Genomic DNA, 24,085 nt, shown 5'->3' with positions numbered 1-24,085 from the left:
TGTATGTAAATAAGAAAGCGCTTTAAAAATTCACTTGGTAAATTCACTCAGTGGTGGATTTCTTTTGACATGTTCTTTCAAAACTGATATGTAGGATTTTTAAAATACTTTATGGTTTAAAATAGTTTCTGTTTTTGCACAATTCCAAAACAAGATCCAAGGTGATAAGCAACCCAGCTTTATTTTTTTTTAGAACATTAAACTTGAGATTCTGAGTTATTAATATTATTTTAACATGTAAGAAGGATTTGTGCAGTACCTCTACATTAAAGTCATGAATAAGAGAATGCTTAGCTTAATTAGGGAATGAGGAAAAATAAACTTTTAAATACACTGTGGGCTGGAGAGATTGCTCAGTTATTCAGAGCTCTAGCTTCCCCTTCATTGCACCTGGATTTAATCTCCAGATCTCAGGCGGCAGCTCAGAGCTTGTGTCTTTAGTCCCAGAGTACCCAATGCCCTCTTCAGATCTTCTCCATCATACACACACACACACACACACAGGCAAAACACCCATACATATAAAAATAAATAAATTAAAAATTTCAAAAATATGAATAAAAATATTGCATTGACCTCAATTGTTAATGTCACTTTCATCTTCTTCTTTCTTTTTAAAATCTTTCATTTTCTCTTTTTCTTGAATGTAGTTTTAGGTTTATAAAGTTATACATAGTCTTATTATGTATCATTTGACTCTTGCCTTGTTTCTTTTTTTTTCTATCCCCCTCCCCCTGGAACCCCCCAAGACAGGGAAGCATCTCTGTGTAGCCCTGGCTGTCCTGGACCAAGGTAGCCTCAGACTCAGAGATCCCTGCCTGCACCTCCTAAGTGTTAGGATTAAAGGCATGTGCCACTGTACCCAGCTGACTCTTGCCTTCTATTTTATTTATTTTTTGTTTTACAAATGCTGTTTATATTAACTTTTATTCCTTTCTAAAAGTTTCTTTGTGTGTGTGTTTTGGTCTTGCTATGTAGCTCCGGTTGGTTTCTTACCTACTATGTGATCCATGGTGGTTTTGAACTCATGGTAATCTTCCTGCCTTATCCTCCTGAGTGTCAGGGTAAGAGATGTGAACTGCCACCTCCGTCTTGTTTCTACTTACTACTTGTTTTCTTAGTCTTTTTATTGCTATCTTGATTTTTACATTACTAAATGTAAGTGTTCCTGCAACTGCTGTGGAGCTCTGTTCCACGTTTCTGAAAGAAATCTAGAGATCTAGAACAAGCTGGAAACTTTACTGCACTTACAGAGTTAGCAGTGCTCACAAGGGTCACTGGTTGTTACTGGCCAGCTGAAGGCCAAAGCAGAGAAGAAAAAGAGAGAATAAAAGGTGTGGGAAGAGTGTAACTAAGCAGAAAAGGGTAGGAAGCCACAACAACTGTCTTAAGGATGTGTATGTGCGTGCATGTGTGTGTGTGTGTGTGTGTATGTATGTATGCATGCATGTTTTTGGTGTTTTTTTTGTTTTGTTTTTGTTTTTTTTTTTTTCCCCCAAATTACAAAGGTGAGGCTATAAAAACTAAAAAGTTTAGCATGGTTTTAAAAACATGCCTTTGTCTTCTGGGGATGTCTGTTGCTTCCATTATGCTGTATCCCAGCCTCCTTCCTCTGCTATTATTTGTACACAATGGCTGCATTATCTGCTGCATCTTTTTATGTGCTATAGATCTTATAGAACTAGCAACAATTTATAAGCAGAAAGTAATGTGCAGATGCTAGGTAATGTCTTGGACATTTTATACTGTGGTATATCATTTGGGGGTTTTCTTAGAGAAATAACTAAAAAAAGCAATCTAAAACAAAAGAATAAATAGGATATTCAAATTGTGATTTTATGCAAAATATCTTGAATAATTCTGCAGCAGTAGAAAGGCTCTTTTATGGCTCGTGTGGGCTAGCTAAATTTTTGGCAACAAAAAAGGCTATGAGCAACAGTTCCTTTTTACTCAGCTGCTGGTACCTCATATAAACATCACAGAGAAACATTCTCTTTGAGAATAATTCTGCCTCAGATAATTTATTTTCTCACTCTCTCCTACTACTTTATGTCCAATTCACTTTCTTGTTGCTAATATTTCACCTCCTGTAGCTGTCTGTTTTATTCTACAGATAAGAATCTTTTGCTGTTTTATAGTAAACCTGGAAGCTTTAAAGAGACTAAAACAGAATTTACCTTTTGGATGGGAATAAGTAATAAGAAGAACCAATGAAGTGATCATAAAGATAAATAATTTCTTTCTGGACATTATTCATTTTCATAAGCTCTACAGAAAGATAAACTTGGAAGAAAAATACAGGCACCAAAAGGTTTGTTATTTATGCTTTACCAATTTCAGAGGGAGTCTAATCTAGTGAGAAATAGATAAGATAGATTTCTTGAGAAAGAATCCAGTAGTGAAAATTAAAACATGATGTCAACCTCATGTAAAATAAAAAGTTCAGATAAATGTCACCCTGAGGGTTTTTTTGGAGACAGGTTATCTTGTGTGGCCCACACAGCCTTGCAGTAATGATCTTTTTGCTTCAGCCACTCAAATGCTGGGATCATAGGTTTGCACCACCATGCCCAGCTTCTTTTATCAGAGATGGTTTCGAAAAGTGCATTTACAACAACAACAATAATAATAACAACATAGGTATGCACCACCATGCCCAGCTTCTTTTATCAGAGATGGTTTGGAAAAGAGCATTTACAACAACAACAATAATAATAACAACATAGGTATGCACCACCATGCCCAGCTTCTTTTATCAGAGATGGTTTGGAAAAGAGCATTTACAACAACAACAATAAAAACAAAAATAATAGTGATAGTAATATTTATCATTAAACATCTAGGAAACAATTTTAAGTGTTCTATTTGGTATGTTCTGGTTACTTTACTATGGCTTTTGATAGTCTAATGTGGTTTTCACAATAATCTGTTAGAGTGATGTTACAGTTTTTGATGTTTCACAGATAAGAAAATAGGATTAAAAAACACATTGAGAAGTTTACTCAAAGTAATATCAAGGAAGTCCTAGCTCACATGGACTCTGTTCAGAGCCCATATAAAGAGGCCACTGTGATGATACCTGTATCATACGAGATGGTCCTGGAACATAACCTTCAAGACACACTTACACACACACACACACACACACACACACACACACACACGCTTCCTCCCCCACAACTGTGATTCTGCACCAGCAGCTCTCTCTCCCTTAGGTACAGCTGAAACACCAACACACACCCTCAAATCAGTGGACCTCTTTCTTCTTCCTAAAGAATACTCCAGGACACAAGAGAAAGACAGACTCAGTCTGAAGTACAGACTGCAGAAACAAACAGTGAAGGTTACAGATAAGCAGATGGCCAGAGGTCTGCATAAGAACACACCCAACAAAAATCAGGACATCATGGCTCCACCAGCAACCCCGAAAATCAATGGCTATTTCAATTCATTGGACATACAGGAAAATGATTTTAAACCTATGCTTATCCAGTTATTAGAGGCTCATGAAAAGGAAATGAACATATCTCTCAGAGAAATAGCCACACAAATGGAGGCAAATAAAGAGGAAATGAACAAAGCTCTCAAAGAAACAGGCAAATACAGCCAAACAAATAGAGGCACAATTAGTAGCATACAGAAAGGAAACAAACAAAAAAAATAGAGACCATCATAGAGAGACAGTAATCCACATTCAAACAGATGAAGGAAATGGTGCAAGACATGAAAACAGAATTAGAAGCAATAAAGAAAACACAAACAGAGAAAACCCTGGAGCTGAAGAACTTAGAGAAAAGATCAGGAACTACAAAGGTGAGCATCACCAACAGAATACAAGACATGGAAGAGAGAATCTCTGGTGCTGAAGATACACTTGCAGAAATTGATACTTATCTCAAAGAAAAAGTAAAATTGGAAAAGTCCCAAACACAAAACAGCCAAGAAATCAAGTACACCATAAAAAGGTGAAATCTAAGAATAATAGGAATTGATGAAAAAGAAGATTCCAGGCTCCAAGGTCTAGAAAATATTTTCAAGAAAATTTTCCCAACTTAAATAAAGAAATGTCCATAAACATACAAGAGGCCTACAGAACACCAAATAGAATAGACCAGAAAAAAAAAAAAACTCCTCATGTCATCATAGTCAAAACATTAAATCTGCAGAACAAAGAAAAGATATTAAAAGCAGCAAGGGAAAAAGGCCAAGTAACATATAAATGTAGACCTATCATCAAAAACTACTCAACAGACTTCTCATCAGAAACTATGAAAGCCAGAGGGCCTGGGCAGAAGTCATGCAGACTTTAAGGGACCACAGATGCCAACCCAGACTACTATACCCTGCAAAGCTTTCAATCAACCTAGATGGAGAAAACAAAATATTAAATGACAAAACTAAATTTAAGCAATATCTACACAGCAAACCAGCCCTACCGAACATACTAGAAGAAAAACTCCAATCCAATGAAAACAATTACACTCAAGAAAACATAGGATACAGATAATTTCTCAACAAAAATTAAAAGAAAACAAGCAATGAATCACAGTAACACCACCAACACAATAAAAGGAACTAACTTTCATTAGTCACTATTATCTATCAACATAAATGGACTCAACTCTCGAATAAAAAGATACAGATGAACAAAATGGTTGCAGAAACAGGATCCAACATTCTGCTGCATCCAAGAAACACACCTCTGCAACAAAGATAAACACTACCTCAAAGTAAAGGGCTGGAAAAATGTTTTTCAAGCAAATGGACCCAGAAAACAAGCTGGGGTAGCTCTCCTAATATCTAATAAAATAGACTTTCAACCAAAGTTAATAAAAAAAGGTGAGGAGGGGCACTTCATTCTCATCAAAGGAGAAATCCACCAGGAGGACATTACAGTTCTGAACATCTATGCCCAAATACAAGAATGCCTACATTTGTAAATGAAACATTATTAAAGTTTAAATCACACATTGATCCCAACACCTTAAGAGTGGGAGAATTCAACACTCTACTCTCACCAAGGAACAGATCATCTAGACAGAAGCGGAATAGGGAAATAAAGGTACTTACAGAGGTCCTTCCTAAATCAAATGGACCTAATAGATATCTACAGAACTTTTCACCCAAATTCAAAAGCGTATACCTTCTTTTTAGAACCTCATGGAATCTTTTCCAAAATAGACCACATAGTTGGTCACAAAGCAAGCCTCAACAGATACAAGAAGATTGAAATAATCCCTTGTATTCTATTTGACCACGATGGACTAAAGCTGGATCTCAACAACAACAGAAATAGCAAAAAGCCGACATGCACATGGAAACTGAACAACTCACTACTCAATGACAGCTGGGTTAGGGAAGAAATAGAGAAAGAAATTAAAGTCTTCCTAGAATTCAATGAAAATGAAGGCACAACATACCCAAACTTATGAGACACAATGAAAGCAGTGCTAAGAGGAAAGTTCATAGCATTAAATACCTTCAAGAAGAAATTTGAAACATCTCATACAAGAAACTTAATGGCTCACCGGAAAGCCTTAGGAAAAAACAAAGACGCAGACATACCTAAGAGGAGCAGATGGCTGGAAATAATCAAACTCAGGGCGGAAATCAATCAATTACAGTCAAGTAAAACTATTCAAAGAATCAGTGAAACCAAGAGCTGGTTCTCAGAAAATCAACAAGACAGACAAACCCTTAGCCAAGCTAACCAAAAGGCAGAGAGAAACTATCCAAACCAGCAAAATCAGAAACGAAAAGGGGGACATAACAACAGATACTGAGGAAATCCAAAAAATCATTAGGTCTCACTACAAAGCCTATATGCCACAAAATTTGAAAATCTAAAGGAAATGGACAATTTTCTTGATAGATTCCATTTACCAAAATTAAGTCAAGTTCAGATAGAAAGATTGAATAGTCTTATATCCCCCAAGGAAATAGTAGTCATCAAAAGTCTCCCTTCCAAAAAAAGCCCAGGGCCAGATGGTTTCAGCGCAGAATTCTACCAGACCATCAAAGGAGTGCTAACTCCAATTCTCTTCAAATTATTCCACAAAATAGAAACAGAAGGAACATTACCAATCTCATTCTATAAAGCCACAGTCACCTTGATGCCTAAACCACACAAAGACCCAACCAAAAAAGGGAACTTCAGACCTATTTCTCTTACAAACATCAAGGCAAAAATACTCAATAAAATACTTGCAAACCGAATCCAAGAACACATAAAAGATAACATCTACTGTGACCAAATAGGTTTCATCCCAGGCATGCAGGGGTGGTTCAACATACAGAAATCCATCAAGGTAATCCATCATATAAACAAACTGAAGGAGAAAAACCACATGATCATCTCCTTAGATGTTGAAAAAGCATTTGACAAAAATCTAACACCCATTCATGTTTAAAGTCTTGGAGAGATCTTTGACCGCCTCCCCCAGCGGGGAACAGCTTTGCCAGGCCACAGAGGAGGACAATGCAGCCAGTTCTGATGAGACCTAACAAGCTAGGGTCAGATGGAAGTGGAGGAGTACCTCCCCTACCTATGGACTTGGAGAGGGGAATGGGAGGAGGTAAGAGAGGTGGGGTAAGGAGTGGGGAGGGGACTACAGCTGGAATACAAAATGAATAAACTGTAATTCATATAAAAAATAAAAAAATATTAAAAAAAGAATCTTAGCTATCTAAATAACAGAGTGTGATGAGTATTAGAAGTATATTTAAAGTGATAATTTCAAAAATTTTGAGAGTTTCTAGAAAACTTATTTATAGCCCTTCAATCGAAAAAAATTGCCAGTTAAGGCAAAAGACTTATATGAAATGAAGACAAAATTGGATGTCTTCATCAAAGCTCTTCCCTCATTGTTCAGGGAGCTATACAGGAAACATGGCAGAAAGAGTGTAAGAGCCAGAAGTGATGGAAGATTCCAGGGAAATAGTCTCTTCCAGTTACAAATGGACTGATGCAGATGTGAATGCTCAAAAACTACATAAGTTCAAGCCAGATGGGGTCCCAGCACAAGGGGGAGGAAAACAGAGAGTCCTAGGCTGCACCCAGAGGACGTTCACGACTGACATCCAGTGACAAAGGGAATATCAGTTTTCTCCAATGGAGTGTCACTGGGTTATCAAGCACACTACAGCGAAGGCCTTCTGCCTAGAGTAGTCGGCCAATAAATAAGAACCTCTTTTTGTGTGTGTGTGTGTCCTTTGTTTCAGTTGGTTTATTTTGGCATTTTGTGCCTTACTGTTCTTTTGTTTGTTTTGATTTTTGTGGCCTTTTTTTTTTCTTTTTGAAAAAATATATAAAAAGAAAATTAGGTGGGTAGGACCTTGGGGGAGTTGGAGGAAGGGAAAACATGATCAAAGTATATTTTATGAAAAAATTTAAATAAAAAATAAGAACTATATTTTTAAATAACCCTGAAAGCTGGGAAATATTTTTAGATTAATTTTGTTTGATTTAATAACCAACAACACAAAAATAATATATTATTTTTGAAAATTGCTAATAGATTTTGAGTAATTTCATCACAAGAAATAATTATGTGAGATAATAAATATGCTAACTAGCTCAATGGAATCCTATCACAGTGTATACCTATTTAAAAACAGCATATTGTACACAGAAAAACAAAAGAAAAAGATCAAGTAAGAGTTTTTAAACAATTTAGCTTATTTTTTTTTATCCTGGGTTATTAGGTCAGATTTTAGGCAGGTAACTGCTATTTAGTATTTGCTTTTAAGCTTTATACAGGCAAATCTGATGATGCGAGCTGATGGTGCTATCTGGGATTCCAGAGCACAGGAAGACAGCTTCTTCTGGAGAGAATTAGAGGTTTCATGCATGCATTTCATCAAATCCTTTACTAATGTTTACATTTAAACAAAGAGAACAGACTTCTACATTTAATTTGTTCATTTTTCCTGAGACCTAAAGATGTTTTCAACTAGAAAACATTTGGAACATTTCAGACCAAGACCGACTGCTTTCGGTATATGAAAGGGCTAAAAGTATAAGCTATTTAGCAGTTTCTTTTGACTTCATGCTGCCAGAGAACCCAGGGCCTTGTACATGTTAGGTAGTTTCTCGCAGCCACATCCCTAGACAATTAATGGTGTTTTAAATTTGACCTCTATGTATATATTTTTAATAAAGAATTTTTATAGAACTATATGATACTTTTCCTGCAGAGTATTAATCAAGATTATGTCAAAAATACATAGCTACAGAGTAGTAAGCTTATCAGGGAGTAAAGTAATTTTGACAACTAATTGGGAATGGATTATAACAGTAATCAGGAGAGTGAACAGCAAAAAAGAAAAAAAGAACTAGAAAAATACAGTATGAGTCTTATGAAAACACTTAAGAAAACCAACATATTTACCTCGAACAGCATAGCCGTCTTTTACTGATGCTGGGAATGGGGGTAGGTTGTCTTTTGCATATACATCTTGAGCAAGAACTCGCCCCATTCCATCTGAAAGAAAAGAAAGGAATTTAAGTAGTAGAGGCAATGGGTAAGCAAGCAGTCATAAATAGGATGGCACAGTGCCTATACCACATGTTGTAAATGGGCTCAGCCAGACTTTCTGATTTCCATTCCAAGGCACAGCAGACAGAAAGAGATGCATCCTGGTGCCTAGGTCACAGATAGTCAATTTCTAGTAATGGTTACAGCAATTATCTAAATATGAATTGCTATACAGTCAGAAAATGTGTTCAGAAGATATGTCATTAACCCTTTGAGAACTCAAATATTATATTCCTCAAAAAGAAAGCCAAATTTAAACATTTTCATATTCATTGACCCAGAAGTTTCCTTTCTAGTATTGTATCTTAAGAATTTATCTTCAGCCAGGTGCAGTGGCATATGCCTGTAATCCCAGCACTCAGGGAGGCAGAGGCAGAGAGATCTCTGTGAGTTTGAGGTTACCCTGGTCTACAAAGTGAGTCTAATACAGCCAAAGCTACACAGAGAAATCCTGTCTTCAAACAAACAAACAAACAAACAAACAAACTATATATATATATATATATATATATATATATATATATATATGGAAAAGAACCAAAAAATAAAAAACAGATTGAAGTAAACAGTGACATTAGTCTTATGATAAAATATGGGACTAAAGTAACATTTATAAAGAATATTCATATATTCATGGACAGATGAAAAATTCTTAAAAAGATATACATCTGGAAGGATGTGCAAAAAATATAAAGGCTGTTACTTTAAAATGATAGTTATGGTAGGTGTGGCCAATAGTGGGCTCCTTATACATTAATAAGAAAAGATTCTAAAGGGAAGACAGCTCTTAGGAACATCTGACCCTTGACTAGTGTAGGTCCAGTAATAGCCTAAATGGAATAACAGATAATCTGAAATTGAAATATTACCCTCTACTTGGCAGACTCTAATATTAGAACACCTAGAAAGAAGCCAACCCAATACCTTGTCTTTCTTTTGCCCCTCATGTCCTCATGTTTCTCTCTTTCTTAAGTGAATTTTATTTTACTTGTGTGTCTAGTTGTTTTTTCTGCATTTATGTCTGTGTATCACTTGCATTCCTGGTAACCACTGAGGTCAGAAGAGGGTATGAGATCTCCTGGAATTGGAGTTACAGATTATTGTGAGCTGCCATGTGAGTGCTGGGAATTGAATCTGGGTCCTCTGGAAGAGCACAGTGCTTTTAACTCATGAGCCATCTTTTTGTATCTTTATTTCATTAAGTTCTGTTTTTATATTTATCCTAGTATATTTTAACTTTATAGCATACTTTACATTAATTTTGCTATTTTATTTTTGCTATTATGATATAATTACCACATTTTCCCCTACTCTTCCCTTTCTTCCCTCCCTGATCTCTTTCAACTTAATAAAGGATGCATCTTAAGATCTTTGAAGAACAAAAACCATACAAATATACAAGCAGTAGACAGACAGAAACAATAAGGATCAGGACAGAAATTAATTACATAGAGAATAAAGGGACAATACAAGGAAACAATGAAATAAACAGTTGATTCTTTGAGAAAAATAAACAAGAGATACAAATTCATAGTCAAACTAATCATAATAAAGAGAAAGAAGGCCTAAATCAATAAAATTGGCCATAAGAAGAGAACATTTCAACAGATAAGAAAGAAAACCAAAGGATCACCATGGAATTCATTGAAAATCTATATTCTAAAGAGATGGCAAATCAAGAAGAAATAAACACCTAGACACACATGACTTGTGAAAAGTAAATCAAAATCACACAAACAATTTGAAACAGACCTGTAAGAAGGATGGGGACTGAAGCTTTTTCCACAAAGAAAAGCTCAGGACAAGATGTATGGAAGGGCTGAATCCTATTAGAGCTTTAAGGAAGAATTAGCACCAGTAGCATTCAAACTACGGAGTTAAAGAAAAAGGAAGAAATAGTCTAAGCTCATTCTGTAAGGTATTTTGATACCTATATCAGTCAGGGTAGAATTAAAAAGGAGAAAACTATGAGTCAACTTCTCTAATGTATATAGATGCAAAAAGTACTCAATATGAACAATACTTATAACTGACTCAACAACACATTGAAAGAGAAACAAGACCAAGTTAATTTTCATCCATGGATAAAATTATAGTTCAACATTCCTAAATCAATACAAGTAGTGTAGCATTAACATACAAAGATTTGGAAATCACATGATAATTTGAATAGTTATGAAATAGTCTTCTGACAAAGTTCAACATTTACTCATAATAAAAACCCTGAAGATATTAGGAATAGAAGGAACATACCTCGACACCTTCCTCTAAATTCAGGAATGAGACAAGGGTATTTACTTTCATCATTTTATTCAATACAGTGCTTGAGTCTAAGCTAGAGTAATAAAGCAAGAAAAGGAAATATCAGGGGTACAGAAAGGAAAGTAGGGAGTAAAAAAAAAAATTCCAAATTTTCAGATGATAAGATTCTATACTTAAAGATGTTCTAGATTCTGCCAAAAAACTGTAAGATCTTTAGCAAAGCAATAAGATAAAAAAAATCAACATTAAAAAGCTTTTTCTATGCCAATAATCAACCTGTTGACAAAGAAATAAAAAAAATATTTTTACCCTAGCATAAAATTCCTAGAAATAAAACTATCCAAGAATTGGAAGGCTTCCCCAAGTGAAAATTTAAAACAACGATTATAGAAATTGAAGAAGACATGAGAAGATGAAAAGACCCTTCAGCTCACAGAATAGAAAATGACTGTATTACAGATTTAAAGCAATCTCCATCTTTATCACAATGTTATTATGCATGAAAATAGAAAAAAACAATTCTAAAATTCTTATGAAAGCAAACACACCCACCAACACAAACATACACACAACCAAAACCAAACCAACCCCCCTAACACAAAACAAACCCCAAACCTCAAACAAAGCATAGACCACCAACCACCCCCCCCCCAATACACCAAACCCCAAATAGGTAAAGCAGGCTAGATAAAAAGAACAGTGCTGGAGGTTCACAACACCTGATTTCAAATTATACTATGCAGCAATGGCTTGAAAAACCAATACTGTACTGGTAAAAAGATATGTTTACATATATCTGATGGAACAGAATAGAAGACCTAAAGATAAACTTAATTAGGGCTGGCTTAGAGTTTCAGAGGTTTATCACTATCATAATGGCAAGAAGCATGGAGGTGTGCAGGCAGACATGGTACTGGAGAAGGAGCTGAGAGTTCTATATATTGATTCATAGGTAGTAGGAGGCTGTGTGCCACACTGGGTATAGATTGAGCATATATGACCTCAAAGCCTGACTCCACTATGATACATTTCCTCCAGCAGGGCCACACCTTCTAACAATGCCACTCCCTATGGCCAAGCATTCAAACACATAAGTATGTGGGGGCCATAACTATTCAAATCACCACAAATGGTGCCAGAAAAACTAGATATCCATGTTTATTAGAACAAAATTAGATTGTTCTCTCTTACTTTGTTTAAAAAAAATCAATTCAAAATAGATCAAAGACCTTAATGAAAGCTTTGAACCTTCAAAACTGCTGGAAGAAATTAGAAAACAAAAACAAAACAAAAACAAACAAACCACTTTGAGATAAAAGTATAGGCTAAGACTTTCTGGAAAGATTAAAAATTCAGAAATAATAGAAAGAATTCACAAATGGGACTGCATAAAATTATTATTTTAGTTTTATTTCTGTGACAGTATGTGTACTAGCGTGATAGTATTCCACCTGTTTGCAGGTGCCTGTGTAGGTCTGTAGAGGGCACTGGATCCTCTGGAGCTAGAGTTACAAGAGGTTGTGAGCTGCCCGATATGTGTGATGGAAATTAAACTAGGCTCCTCTGGAAGAGCAACAAGCACTCTTTTTTTTTCCTTATCTTTTTTTTTCTTTATTAATTACACTTTATTCACTTTGCATCCCCGCTGTGGTTCCCTCCCTCCTCCTGTCCCAATCCCTCCCTTCCTCCACCCTCTACACGCATGCCCCTCCCCAAGTCCACTGATAGGGGAGGTCTTCTTTTCCTTCCTTCTGATCCTAGTCAATTAGGTCTCATCAGGAGTGGCTGCATTGTCTTCTTCTGTGGCCTGGTAATGCTGCTTCCCCCTCAAGGGGAGGTAATTAAAGAGCAGGCCAATCAGTTCCTATCAGAGACAGTCTCTGTTCCTATTACAATGGAACCCTTTCATTACTGGGGCTTAATAAAATTAAAAATCTTTTGCAAAGAAAAGGAAACATTAACAGACAGAAGATATATAGTCTATAGAATGGAAGAAATTTTTGTCAGCTATACAGATAACATGGAATCAATCGAACATGCAAAGAAATAAAAAAGACTGAATACCCCAAAAAGCAATTCATCAATAAATGGGCAAGTGAAATGAACAGAAAATTAAACTGCACTGAGATTTTATCTCAACCCAGCCAGAATGGCCATCATCAGGAAACAAAGAACAAAAATGTTGGTAAGGATGAGGTTGTAACTGTAAAATGAGGTAGCATTAAGGTTCCTTAAAAACTAACACATGATACAGCTTTGTTACCCCTCAGTGTATTACTCAAAAAAATCCAAGTGAGTATATTAATAGGGATATTTGTATACCAATGTTTACTGTGGCACTATTTGTAATAGCCAACATATGGAACCAGCTTAGATGCTCATCAACAGATAAATACATAAAGAAAGTAGAGCATGCAAACAAAATGGAGTTTTATTAAGCTATAAAAATTATATACTTTGCAGGAAAATTGATAGAACTGAAGATCAACATGTTAAGTGAGCTATTTTAAATAACCAAACTTGGAAAACAAATATTACATATTTTTTCTTGCACATGGAATCAACATTAAAAATACAACTACCCTCAAAATATTTGTTCTATGAAAACAGACTATTGACTATATGAAAGGAAGGAGGAGTTTAAAGGTAAGTGTGGGGGGTGCTTTTGTGCACTGTGTATTCAAATGCTTATTTCTGTACCCAGAGATCTGGCTGCAGTCCAGATGTAGGCACTGTCACTTCTATGAAGCATCTCCAGATTCAACGTTCTGTGAACATTGTTCCCCATCACCTCTTATTGGTTAGTAAAAAGCCGAACTGCCTATTACTGGGAGTAAAGTTGAGGCGTGACTCGCAATCCCAGGAGAAGGCTGAGGAGAGGGAGAGGAGAAGGTCACAATGAGGGAGTTGCCATGAGAACACAGATGGAGCTGGAGCAGCCATGGTGAGACTAGATGGTAGGTAATGGTCACATGGCTGGGAAATAGGCCAGGCCAGCACAGCTGGGTTACAATATCTAAGAATCTATGCAACTATCAAGCTTACAGCTCATCAATAAATATAATAGGTCTCTCTCTGAATGATTATTTGGGAGCTAGAGTGGATATAGAAAAGCCCATATTATAATTTTACAGTAAGAAAGAGGGCAGCAGAGACAAGAGTATGTAGTGGTGGGGTGATACTCTCAACTGAATAATATACGTCTAAAATGCATGAAAGCTCAAGGGAAACTATTATGGAACAGGAAGAAGAGGCTTGAAATTGTTACAATAGAATTCATTACTCTATATTCTAACTGATAATTTGAAAAATTTACTGATGCTATTTGTGATAGCACTGAAATTATAAAATTTAAAGACCACTGTTATACCTAGTGTACGTGAGAGGCTACTAACATATATGTGCTCACTAACTGTTGAGAAGCATATATATATATGTGTATATATACATACATATATACATACATACATATACATATACATATATATATATATATGTTTCTGCTCCAGTGTGCCCAGGGTTCCTTGGAAGAAGAAGCTTTAGTTCTCATGATCTTTAAGGTCAATGTAGCCTTGGAGTTCTGACTTTGAAGGTTCTAATTTTAAGTTCAGATTCTAATTATAGCGCTGTGGTCCAAGGGGCTACTTTGGATCTGTGGTACTGACTTCTGATGTTTGGTATCCTGTCCCAACTGGGTTCATATAGTTGAAGCGGTGACTAAGGTTTTTCCTTCATTTAGTTGCCTTGGTGCTTAATGTACAGCCCTATCCTTGGTCTTGATGACACATAGCCAGTAAAGACCACTTCAGTGGTCCATTTGACTACCAACCCCAACTTTTACTAAAGCTCACTGCTGAGCTTCATGCAGATATACTTCCAGAGCATAAAATAATTCAACAGGTTCAGAAGAGGAAGTCAAATGAAAAGACAAATCCATTCCAACAAGTGTGCAAAACAATAAAACACAAACATGGCTTGTCTTCAACTGGCCAACTCTCCTTTCAGAGTATCCAAAACTACATAGGTAGCTTCAAAGCCTGGTAAAGAGTTCAGCTTTACTTTTTAAAAGAATTAATGCTCATATAGAAGATTCAAACAAACAAATGCATGGATTAAAGAAATCAGTCCAAAACCTTGACAAAACATTATTCAAAGTAAATGTACAGTAACATTGAGGTAAAATAATGGAGTTAAAATTCACCAAACCCTCAAAACTGATATGAAAAAGGAATTACAAGCAAATAGAAAACACAAACAAGCAGGTTTAACTATACTTTTACTGATCAAGTCAACTTCAAACCAAAACTAACTAGAAGAGATTAAAAAGAGCCCCCAATTTCATAAAATAAAAATTGTATGGCATAAAAGACCACATAGGTTCCGACACAATAAAACCAAGGGTTTTCAATTCTCTATTCTCATATTTAGATAAGTCTTCCAAACTACAGTAATGAAACTTCAGAGCTAAGATATATTATGGATCAACTAGACTTGATAAAGCAGACTATTCCAATCAATAGAGAATACACATTTTTCTCAGCAGCACTGAGAACCCTCTCTTAAATCAATAGTATAATAGAGGACAAATCAAGTTCAATAACAACATCATCATCATAGTGGATCATCATAATTATTATCAGCATAATGGATAAAGTTTGAAATCAATGACAGAAACTATAGAAAGCATAAAAATTCTTGTATACATGTTTGAATGAACAGTGGCTCATCCAAGATATCAGAGAGAAAATTTAAAAATCCTAAAGGAAAATGATAGTGAAAACAAAACCTATTATATTTGTAAAAAAAAAAAAAAAAAAAGGAGGCTGGCCAGAGTAACCAGGAGGAAAGTAACCAGAATACATTTATAACATATGAAATCAATAAACAAAATTTGTTAGTAAAAAAGTATCAGTCAGGTTGACAAGGTCTATGTTTAAAAAAGAGGAATTCAATGTAGGGGGTTTTAAAAACAATTTCCACTTGAACAAATTATTCTCATGAAAATGGAAAAGAGATGAGAGGGGATGTGAACTGCAAGGAACTTCCTACAGCAACTTACAAAGTTGATAAAGACCTAAATAAAGACAGTGGTAGTGAGAGGAAGATCAGGAATGCATTCAAGAGGCTGTAAAAGAAAAAGTATTGCTGTAAAGAAGGGAAATATAAGTTCAGTATTTGTTATAAAAACTTATTAGCAGGAAATATATGATGAATATAATGTTAGAATTTGCAGCTTGCATAAGGTTGGAGCAATGACAACAGATGGTAAAAACCACTTATTAATGGCACTTGAACTACTAACCTACATAAAATCACATGAAATAAATATGAAAGGGACAGATGCTTGTAAAGGAATTGACAAAAGAGGTGATAAAGGAGAGGAGTGGCTCTTCTGACATCACTTTGTTCTGCCTAGACAGTTCTACTTTTAGACAATGAATGACACTGTTATATATGTTTTGTAAACACCTAACTAAAATGTCTAGGTCTAATTATAATACTCTTGGGTATTAAAAATGCTTGTGTTTGAAACAACTCAAAGGCTGAATGTTAACCTCATTATTTTTCATCATCATCTCTGGAAATGCTTGACAAAAGTTAGCGATTCATGCACAGTTCATTAATTGTGGCTGATTTGCTCTGATAAACACATGAAGAAGAGACAGCACATGAGGGAAAGCACTTTTCTCCCGGTGAAAAATGAAATAGTCATTTCCAATTTTTTTTTTCCTGAAATTTCTGTGTAAATGTGACTTGGAACACAAAGTCTGATTTCTTCAAGAAAGGCCACTGAAATTACAAGAGACCAAAAGTAATTAATTTTTCTTATAAATGTACTAAAATTATAAATGATTTAAATTCATTTTTCTAAATATACCTTGATTTACACTGGTATTAATAAATAACTGAATGTTCTGTATCTAATAGTAAATACTTTCATTAATGCTGATTTCTGAAATAACAATTTTTTTAGCAGTTAGTTTTACTCTGTCATTTTTTTATTTTATTTATTTTTATATATTTATTACAATTTATTCACTTTGTGCCCATTCTGTAGCCCCCTCCATCATCTGTTCTTAGTCCCACCCATCCTCCCTCTTCTCCCCCTATGCCTTTTCCCTAGTCCCATGATAGGGGACTTCTACCCTTCTATCTGACCCTAGCCTATCTGGTCTCATCAGGGCTGGCTGCATCATCTTCTGTGGCCTGGCAACGCTGCCCCCGCCAAGGGGGAGATGAACAAAGAGCCAGCCACTGAGTTCATTATTCCCTTACTAGGAAACCTACTCGGGAACTGAGTAGCCTATGGGCTTCCTCTGAGCAGGGGGGGTCTAGGGTCTAGGTCCTTTCCATACAAAGTCCTTGGTTGGTCTCTGCAGGACCCCCTGGAACCTGGTGTTTTGACTCTGTTGCTCTCTTGTGGAGTTCCTGTCCCCTCCATGTCTTTCTATCTCCCTCTTCTTCCCTAAGGTTTCCTGCACTCTGCCCAAAGTTTTTAAGTGTGGTACAGTTACACGATAGAATATTAGTCAGCAATTAAAAACAAAGAAATCGTGAAAATTGCAGGCAAATGGTGGGAACTAGAAAAGATCATCCTGAATGAGGTAACCCGGAAGTAGAAAGACACACATGGTATATTCTCACTTATAAGTGGATATTAGCCATATAATATAGGATAAACAGACGGAAATCTATGGTGTTAAAGAAGCTAAACAACAAGGAGGACCCTAGAGAAGAGGCTGAAACCTCACTCAGAAGGGTAAACATTGGAAGTAGGAGAAGAAAAGGAACAGGACAGGAGGCTTCCACAGGGAGCCTCTGACTCTACCCACCAGGGTATTGAAGGAGATACTGGGACTCATAGACAATTTCTTTAGTGAGTTTCCTAACTTTTATTCCCTTTAGCCTAGAGTAAAATGAAAACAACAGAAAATGTTAAGCCTAAAGAATGTGGATAATGATGTAGGATTAGTGGAAGCTTCTTAAAACCTATTTTTGTCTAAGCAGGGCCAGGACAAAGGAGCTAAAACATGGTAACTACTATTTCCCTAATTCCAGGTCTTTAACACTATTTGTTATACCAGCTACCATTATTAAAAATATTTTAATGATGGACCAGAGGAACTATTATGTAACAAAAAGGAATGAAGTTTTGATACCTTACTCCTATTCCTTTTCTGCTTTTAAGTCTGAGTTTCCCTGCACAAAAATTAGGATGTTGTATAACTATTCTCTAATGTTCATTGCAGTTTAAACACACCCACTTTAAAATTCTATGATTGAAGTTCTTTACTTAGACATTTATTTCTTTGTGTGTATGTGTGAATGTTGCATGTGTATCTGGAAGCAAGAGGATAACCTTGGGTGATTTTCCTCAGAAGCCATTCACCTTTTTTAAATTTTGAGACAGAGTCACTCTTGAGGACCTGCACTTCACCAAAAAGGGTAAACTGGATGGCCAGTGAGTCTCAGGAATCCAAGTGTCTCTACCTTCCCAATATTGGGTTAACAAGCATGTGCCAACATGACTGGCTTTTTATGTGAGTGTTAAAAATTGATACTGATGGAACTTTAGGGTGCAAAACCTAAAATTATTATTTTGTGTTTTTTTCTGTCTTTATGAAAATAATTAAGAACTATATTTCGTGTACAACATTTTGGCAGGTGGGGTTTGATCATAAGTATTCTTACCTAGAAGTGCTCAGGAGCTTAGTCTACTAAAAATCAATGTCAAAATACAATTCCTCAGGTCATCAGAAATGGAAATTTTTTAAAATTTATTTTTATTTTATGTACACTGGTGTTTGACTGCATGTATGTCTATGTGAGGGTGTCAGATCCACTGGAAAAGGAGTTACAGACATTTGTGAGCTGCCATATGCATGCTAGAAATTGAACCCATGACCTCTGGAAGAGCAGCCATCTTTCTAGCCCTAGAAATAGAAATTTATTAAAAACTTACTCCAGTAGGGAAAAATACTACTATAGTGTTAATGTTTAATGTTCCTAAAAGGCCCAAGTGTACCCAGGGGCACCATAAGGAGACATCACAGATCTTCCGGAGGAGGGGCCTTAGAGGATACTTCAGTCACTGGAGAGGCTATGCTTATGAGGGCCTGTTTCTTTTTATTTTTTGTTTCCTGGCTTATGAGGTAAGTTGTTTGTTCTGTCACTAATTCTTGCTGCCTCATTAGAGGCTCAAAGACCCAGGACTTGATCATGAACTGGAACTTCTTAAAGAATAGCTGGGGGGCTGGAGAGATGGCTCAGTGGTTAAGAGTACTACCTGCTTTTCCAGAGAACCCAGGTTCAATTCCCAGTACCCACCTGGCAGCTCACAACTATCTGTACTGCCAATTCCAAGGGATCTGACACCTTCACACTAATGCCCATAAAATTAAGTTAAAAAAAAAAAAAAGAAAGATAGCTGGAATGATGATGTGTGCCTTTAACCCCACCATTCAGGAGGCAGAGGCAGGTGGAGCTCTGTGACTTCAAGGTTCGCATGGTCTACAAAGTGAGTTCCAGTCCAGCCAGAGAAACACAGTAAGACACTGTTTCAAAATATTACCACCAACACCACTAGTTCTACCATCAATAACAACAATAAGGACAAAAACCAAAAAAAGATCAACAGACATTTTTTTCTTTATAAGTTAATTATGTCAGGTATTTTTTGTTACAGTGACTGAAAGCTGACTAAGATAACTACATTTCCATTATATTTTCATAAACTTTTCTGAATGTCCTACTAGACAAAGAACAAAAAACCAAGGCAAAACAGAAAATAGATCAATGTAATTATTTAATGACCCGAGAATTAAATTAGGCTATTTTTAGCCACAGATGTTTCTCAAAGTATGCCATTTCCTAATAAATGATTGTAAATGGAAAATATTATTAATTCAAAAAGGGATGGCATATACCTATAATCTTAGCACCTGGGAGGCTATAACAAGAAAATCACAGATTGAAAGCCAAACTAGACTACACAGTAGGATCTTACCTATGCCCTCCAAAAAACCCCCCAAAAAAACAAAAAACAAATAACAACAACGAAAAACCCCAAGCATTTGATATCTGTTCTAATCTACTGTACCTCACAGCTCAACAATCTGATACACGATTATGCTGGCTATGTGGAACTACAGTTTGCTTCTGTACACAGCATTAGAACCCTTCCACATATTATTAGTCCCAAACTATAAAAACAGACAAGGTTTTCTGGACATGTGCTACTTTTATACCTTTATAAAGTGAAATTAAATCAGAAACTGTATTAATTTTCTATAACACATAGTTACAAGATACTAGTTATTTCCAATTCCTAAGACAAAAGTCATCAGATAGACTCAGAATTATGCTATTTTTGTGATTTGGTACTGATAGCACTGTCTTTAGGTTAGAGTACTGGTATTTTGAATAAAAAGCACAGATGGACCTTTCCTATTTTTATGAAGTGAAAGCAATCTAGTCTTTTATAGTGATTATTAAGTAAATCATAGTCTAATAGAAAACAGAAACAGAAAAGAAGATTCTGATGTTGATAATGGCGAGTAAGCATCATCCTTTAGAAACTGGTGCATTCACATAGTATGTGTCTTTCTTGGAAGACACTATGACAGTACCTCGGTAATTGATGATTTCTGTACCAAGCACCGGAGTCATCTCCAGGACTGTAATGAAGGCTTTGTCCATAGACGTCAGAGGGAAAGGAGACATGCGATGTCTTCTAGCCACCTTGGTGATATCTACAGCACTGTGACCTAAACAGGAGACAATTGACCAAGAATAAGACACTGAAACAAGTAAGAATGACTTTAAATACCAAAACTTCCAATTTCCGGGTCCTGGTGAGACGTTATTTCTCCTATTTCTGTCACATGCTATAACATTTCTAATTTTAATGTTCTACAAGCATGTGTCAAAACCTTGTGAAATTCAATGATACTGGCAGATCACTGAGTTTTTACAAGGAGTTGAGCAACTAATCTTTTAACCCCAAAATCCATCCTATAATAAGGTATTATTATCATATTTTACAGATGAGGAAAACAGCTTAGATAGGCTTTATATCTTTGCCTAAGTCACACAGCTGGTGACAATGAGCCAGGATATAAATCCAGGTAGTTTTGGCTTCAGGGTTCATATCTTCAACTATTGTACTGACTTTTACACATTCAATGAACTAACTAGTAAAATGAATTTATTTAAGATTTACTGGAATTGTCCTTTCTCCTATTAAAAAGTCAAGGAAGATTATATGTAGCTATCCACACTTATATAATCTTATTTAGTCCTTTGACATTAATGTCATACATACAGAAAAACTGATGATTTTATAGCACTGATCTCAACCTCTACCCTCAACTTTATGTCCATATATTATCTAGGAGCTAGTAGATAATACATATTTTTTCCAACCTAGTAATCATCTAACATTTATTGAACATGCAACAGACAACTCAAACCTAAAATTTCTAAAACAATTAAATTTCTAACCTCTTTTTAATCATCCATTGGATTTCATTCTCCTGCAATTCTCAACTGACTAAAGAGCCATTCATTTTACCAGTTTAGTAACTGGGCAAAACAATGGAGACATCCCTGAGTCATCTCTTTCTGTTAAAACTATACCAAAACTTTAAAATTTGTATAGAATATGTTCCTTTCACTTTCACTGTTCCTATAATAGCTGGAACATCATTTATGTTCTGGTAGATTCAATAGCTGATTAACTGGTCTCCAGATTCTGTCTTTGTTTCATTGCTGTTTATTTACACATAGTTATGTAATCCTTTCTAAATTGCAACATACTAATTTATACTAACAGCTATCAAAGACTTTAAATTTCACTTACATTAAAATATTTGTTAGTGTCTACAAGGGCCAACATACCATCACTCCCCTTATTCTTGTCTTTTAACATTTCTGAGTTCATTGTGCTCCAGCCATACCAGTTTCTTTTCAGAGATCATGCCAAGTCTCTCTCCTTATGGCCTTTGTCCTTACTGTTTTCTCTCTTGGACCATTTTCCTTCAAATATTTTACTGTTACCTAGCCCTCATTTCTTTCAGCTTTTTTATTTGTATCACTTGATCAGAAGTTTTTGTGAATACTCTCTATAATAATGTTATCATTTTTATTCCAATTTTCCTATTTTACTTCACATATAGTAGATATTAACAGTCACCTAACTTAACTGTTTACATTTCCAAGAAAGTCTCTTTATCAACCGAATAAACTCCTAGCTCCAAAGGAAAACTACTTCTTGATCACTACATCTTCATGCATGAATAACTTAGGTTTGCCTTTGGAGACCCAAATCATATGTACAAGAAAGAATAAACAGAAAACAGAACGGTCTTCTTCTTCTTTCTTAGCTAGTTTTTAGCTGAGAGAGATTTGTGATATAACTCTGAGAGCAAGATGTTGAAAGAAATCTCTGGGAGAAGATATTTTATTACAAATACTAAGATTAAAATAGAAGAATAAAAGACTAATAAAAAGAATAAAATAATAAAAGAAGCTTTTGTCCTATCTTCTCCCTGGAACATGGCTGGATACTTGGAGATATTGTGGCCATTTTTCAACCATGAGAATGTAAAGAGTTATAGATAGGCCCTGCACTGCTTGTCTCTGGACTTCTAATATGTGAAATAAATAAGCTCTTATTTCTCTATATGACTTTGTAATGATTATATATGTTCACCCCTCAGAAGACTAATTTCTGGTTGTTCTGTGTTACTAAATTTTGTGCTTCCACAAAATTGTGTACCACAATTCCTGCAGCTGCTCCAAATATGCTACACTGACTTAAAGAATTTCCAACCTATGTTTCAAAAGAGCGTCTTTACACATATAAACCTGCTTATACTATATATTATACTGTTCATATATTTCACCTATTGACAATAAATAAAATCACAGAAATTTAAAGTTTCAAGATGTTAGTAATTACTTAGTGATAAACCTGAGAAACATTTTCTCTTCAAAATTGTATTCAAGACTTAAAAGATTATGACTTATCACCTACAGTTGAAATGTAAATTTATTAATAACCTTTCACTAAGGTCTGAGCTTTGTTGAGCAAATATCTTAAAACCATACTGTCATAACAAGTATAATTGGAAAAAAAACCCCAACAACTGACTTCTTTCTTCTATTCAATCATACAGCTATGCAGAGCAGATCTCAGCTTTGATCTTTTTTTAAAATTCAAATTGATTAAAAAAAAACTTTATTCACTTTACATCCCAATCACAGCCCCCTCCCTTGTCTTATCCCGGTCACACCCTTTCCCCTCATTTCCCCCATCCCTCTCCCCTAGTCCTCAGAAAGGGGAAGCCCTCCTCCCCTACAAACTGACCCTTGCCTATCAAGTCTCATCAGGATTGGCTGCATAGTCTTCTAAGGCCACCCGCCAGGGTTAAGTGACCAAAGAGTAGGCAACAGAGTCCATGTCAGAGACAGCCCCTGTTCCACTTACTAGGGACCCCACTGAGCAGGGGGCCTAGGTCCTCTCCATACATGGTCCTTGGTTGGTGTATCAGTCTCCACAGGCCCCTTGGGCCCAGATTTATTGGCTCTGTTAATCTTCTTATGGGGCTCCTGTCCCTTTCAGGTCTTTCTATCCCCCCACTCTTCCATAAGCCTCCCTGCGCTCTGCCCAAAGTTTGGCTGAGAGTCTCAGCACCTGTTTTTATCTCCTGGTGGGTGGAGTCTTTGAGAGGACATCTGTGGTAGGCTCCCATCCTGTTCCCTCTCTTCTGAAAGAGAATTCTCTTGTGAAAGAGAATTAAGCATCCTCCCTAGGGTACTCCTTGTTACTTAGCCTCTTTAGGTCTGTGGATTATAATATGGTTATCCTGTATTATATGGGTACAATCTGCTTATATGTATACACCATGCTTGCCTTTCTGGGTCTGGGTTGCCTTACTCAGGATGATATTTTGGTACACATTGCATATAATCATATAAAGGCTATCCTTCTACAATGTGTAGTTTTTTTTGTTTTTTTTACAAAACTTTAATATTTAATCATATAGGATTATTTGTTGAATGCTCCTTGCAATAGTATACAAATGTTTTAGAAGTTTGATGATCATTGACATCACACATCAATCAACATCCATTTATCAAGGGCACTTTACAAACCATACATAAGTAAGTTGGGATGCACAAAGTAATGAGTATCCAGTCATGAAGCACAGTATAGCTCAGCAGAAAGGTAAGTTAAGTGAAAGTGTAGTGAACTATTCAATTGGCCTTTAACTACAGAGGTT

General features: G+C 35.8%; 1 protein-coding gene across 25 annotated transcripts in view; it reads right to left on the bottom strand.

Annotated features, from left to right (window-relative positions):
* The window catches only part of Gphn (gephyrin), a 416,220-nt gene that overhangs the window by 78,417 nt on the left and 313,718 nt on the right, over window positions 1-24,085 (bottom strand). For all 25 annotated transcript variants that reach the window (XM_060387712.1, XM_060387715.1, XM_060387716.1 and 22 more), the window contains 2 exons: window positions 20,429-20,566; window positions 8,391-8,483 (listed from right to left, as the gene is read on the bottom strand). In XM_060387712.1, coding sequence (XP_060243695.1) covers window positions 8,391-8,483; window positions 20,429-20,566 — 231 coding nt within the window. The remainder of the gene's footprint in view (window positions 1-8,390; window positions 8,484-20,428; window positions 20,567-24,085) is intronic.

The sequence above is a fragment of the Meriones unguiculatus genome, chromosome 7 (assembly GCF_030254825.1).
Source record: "Meriones unguiculatus strain TT.TT164.6M chromosome 7, Bangor_MerUng_6.1, whole genome shotgun sequence".
NCBI lineage: Eukaryota > Metazoa > Chordata > Mammalia > Rodentia > Muridae > Meriones > Meriones unguiculatus.
Note: the sequence above shows the minus strand (reverse complement) of the source record. Positions and strands in the feature narration are given on the sequence as shown.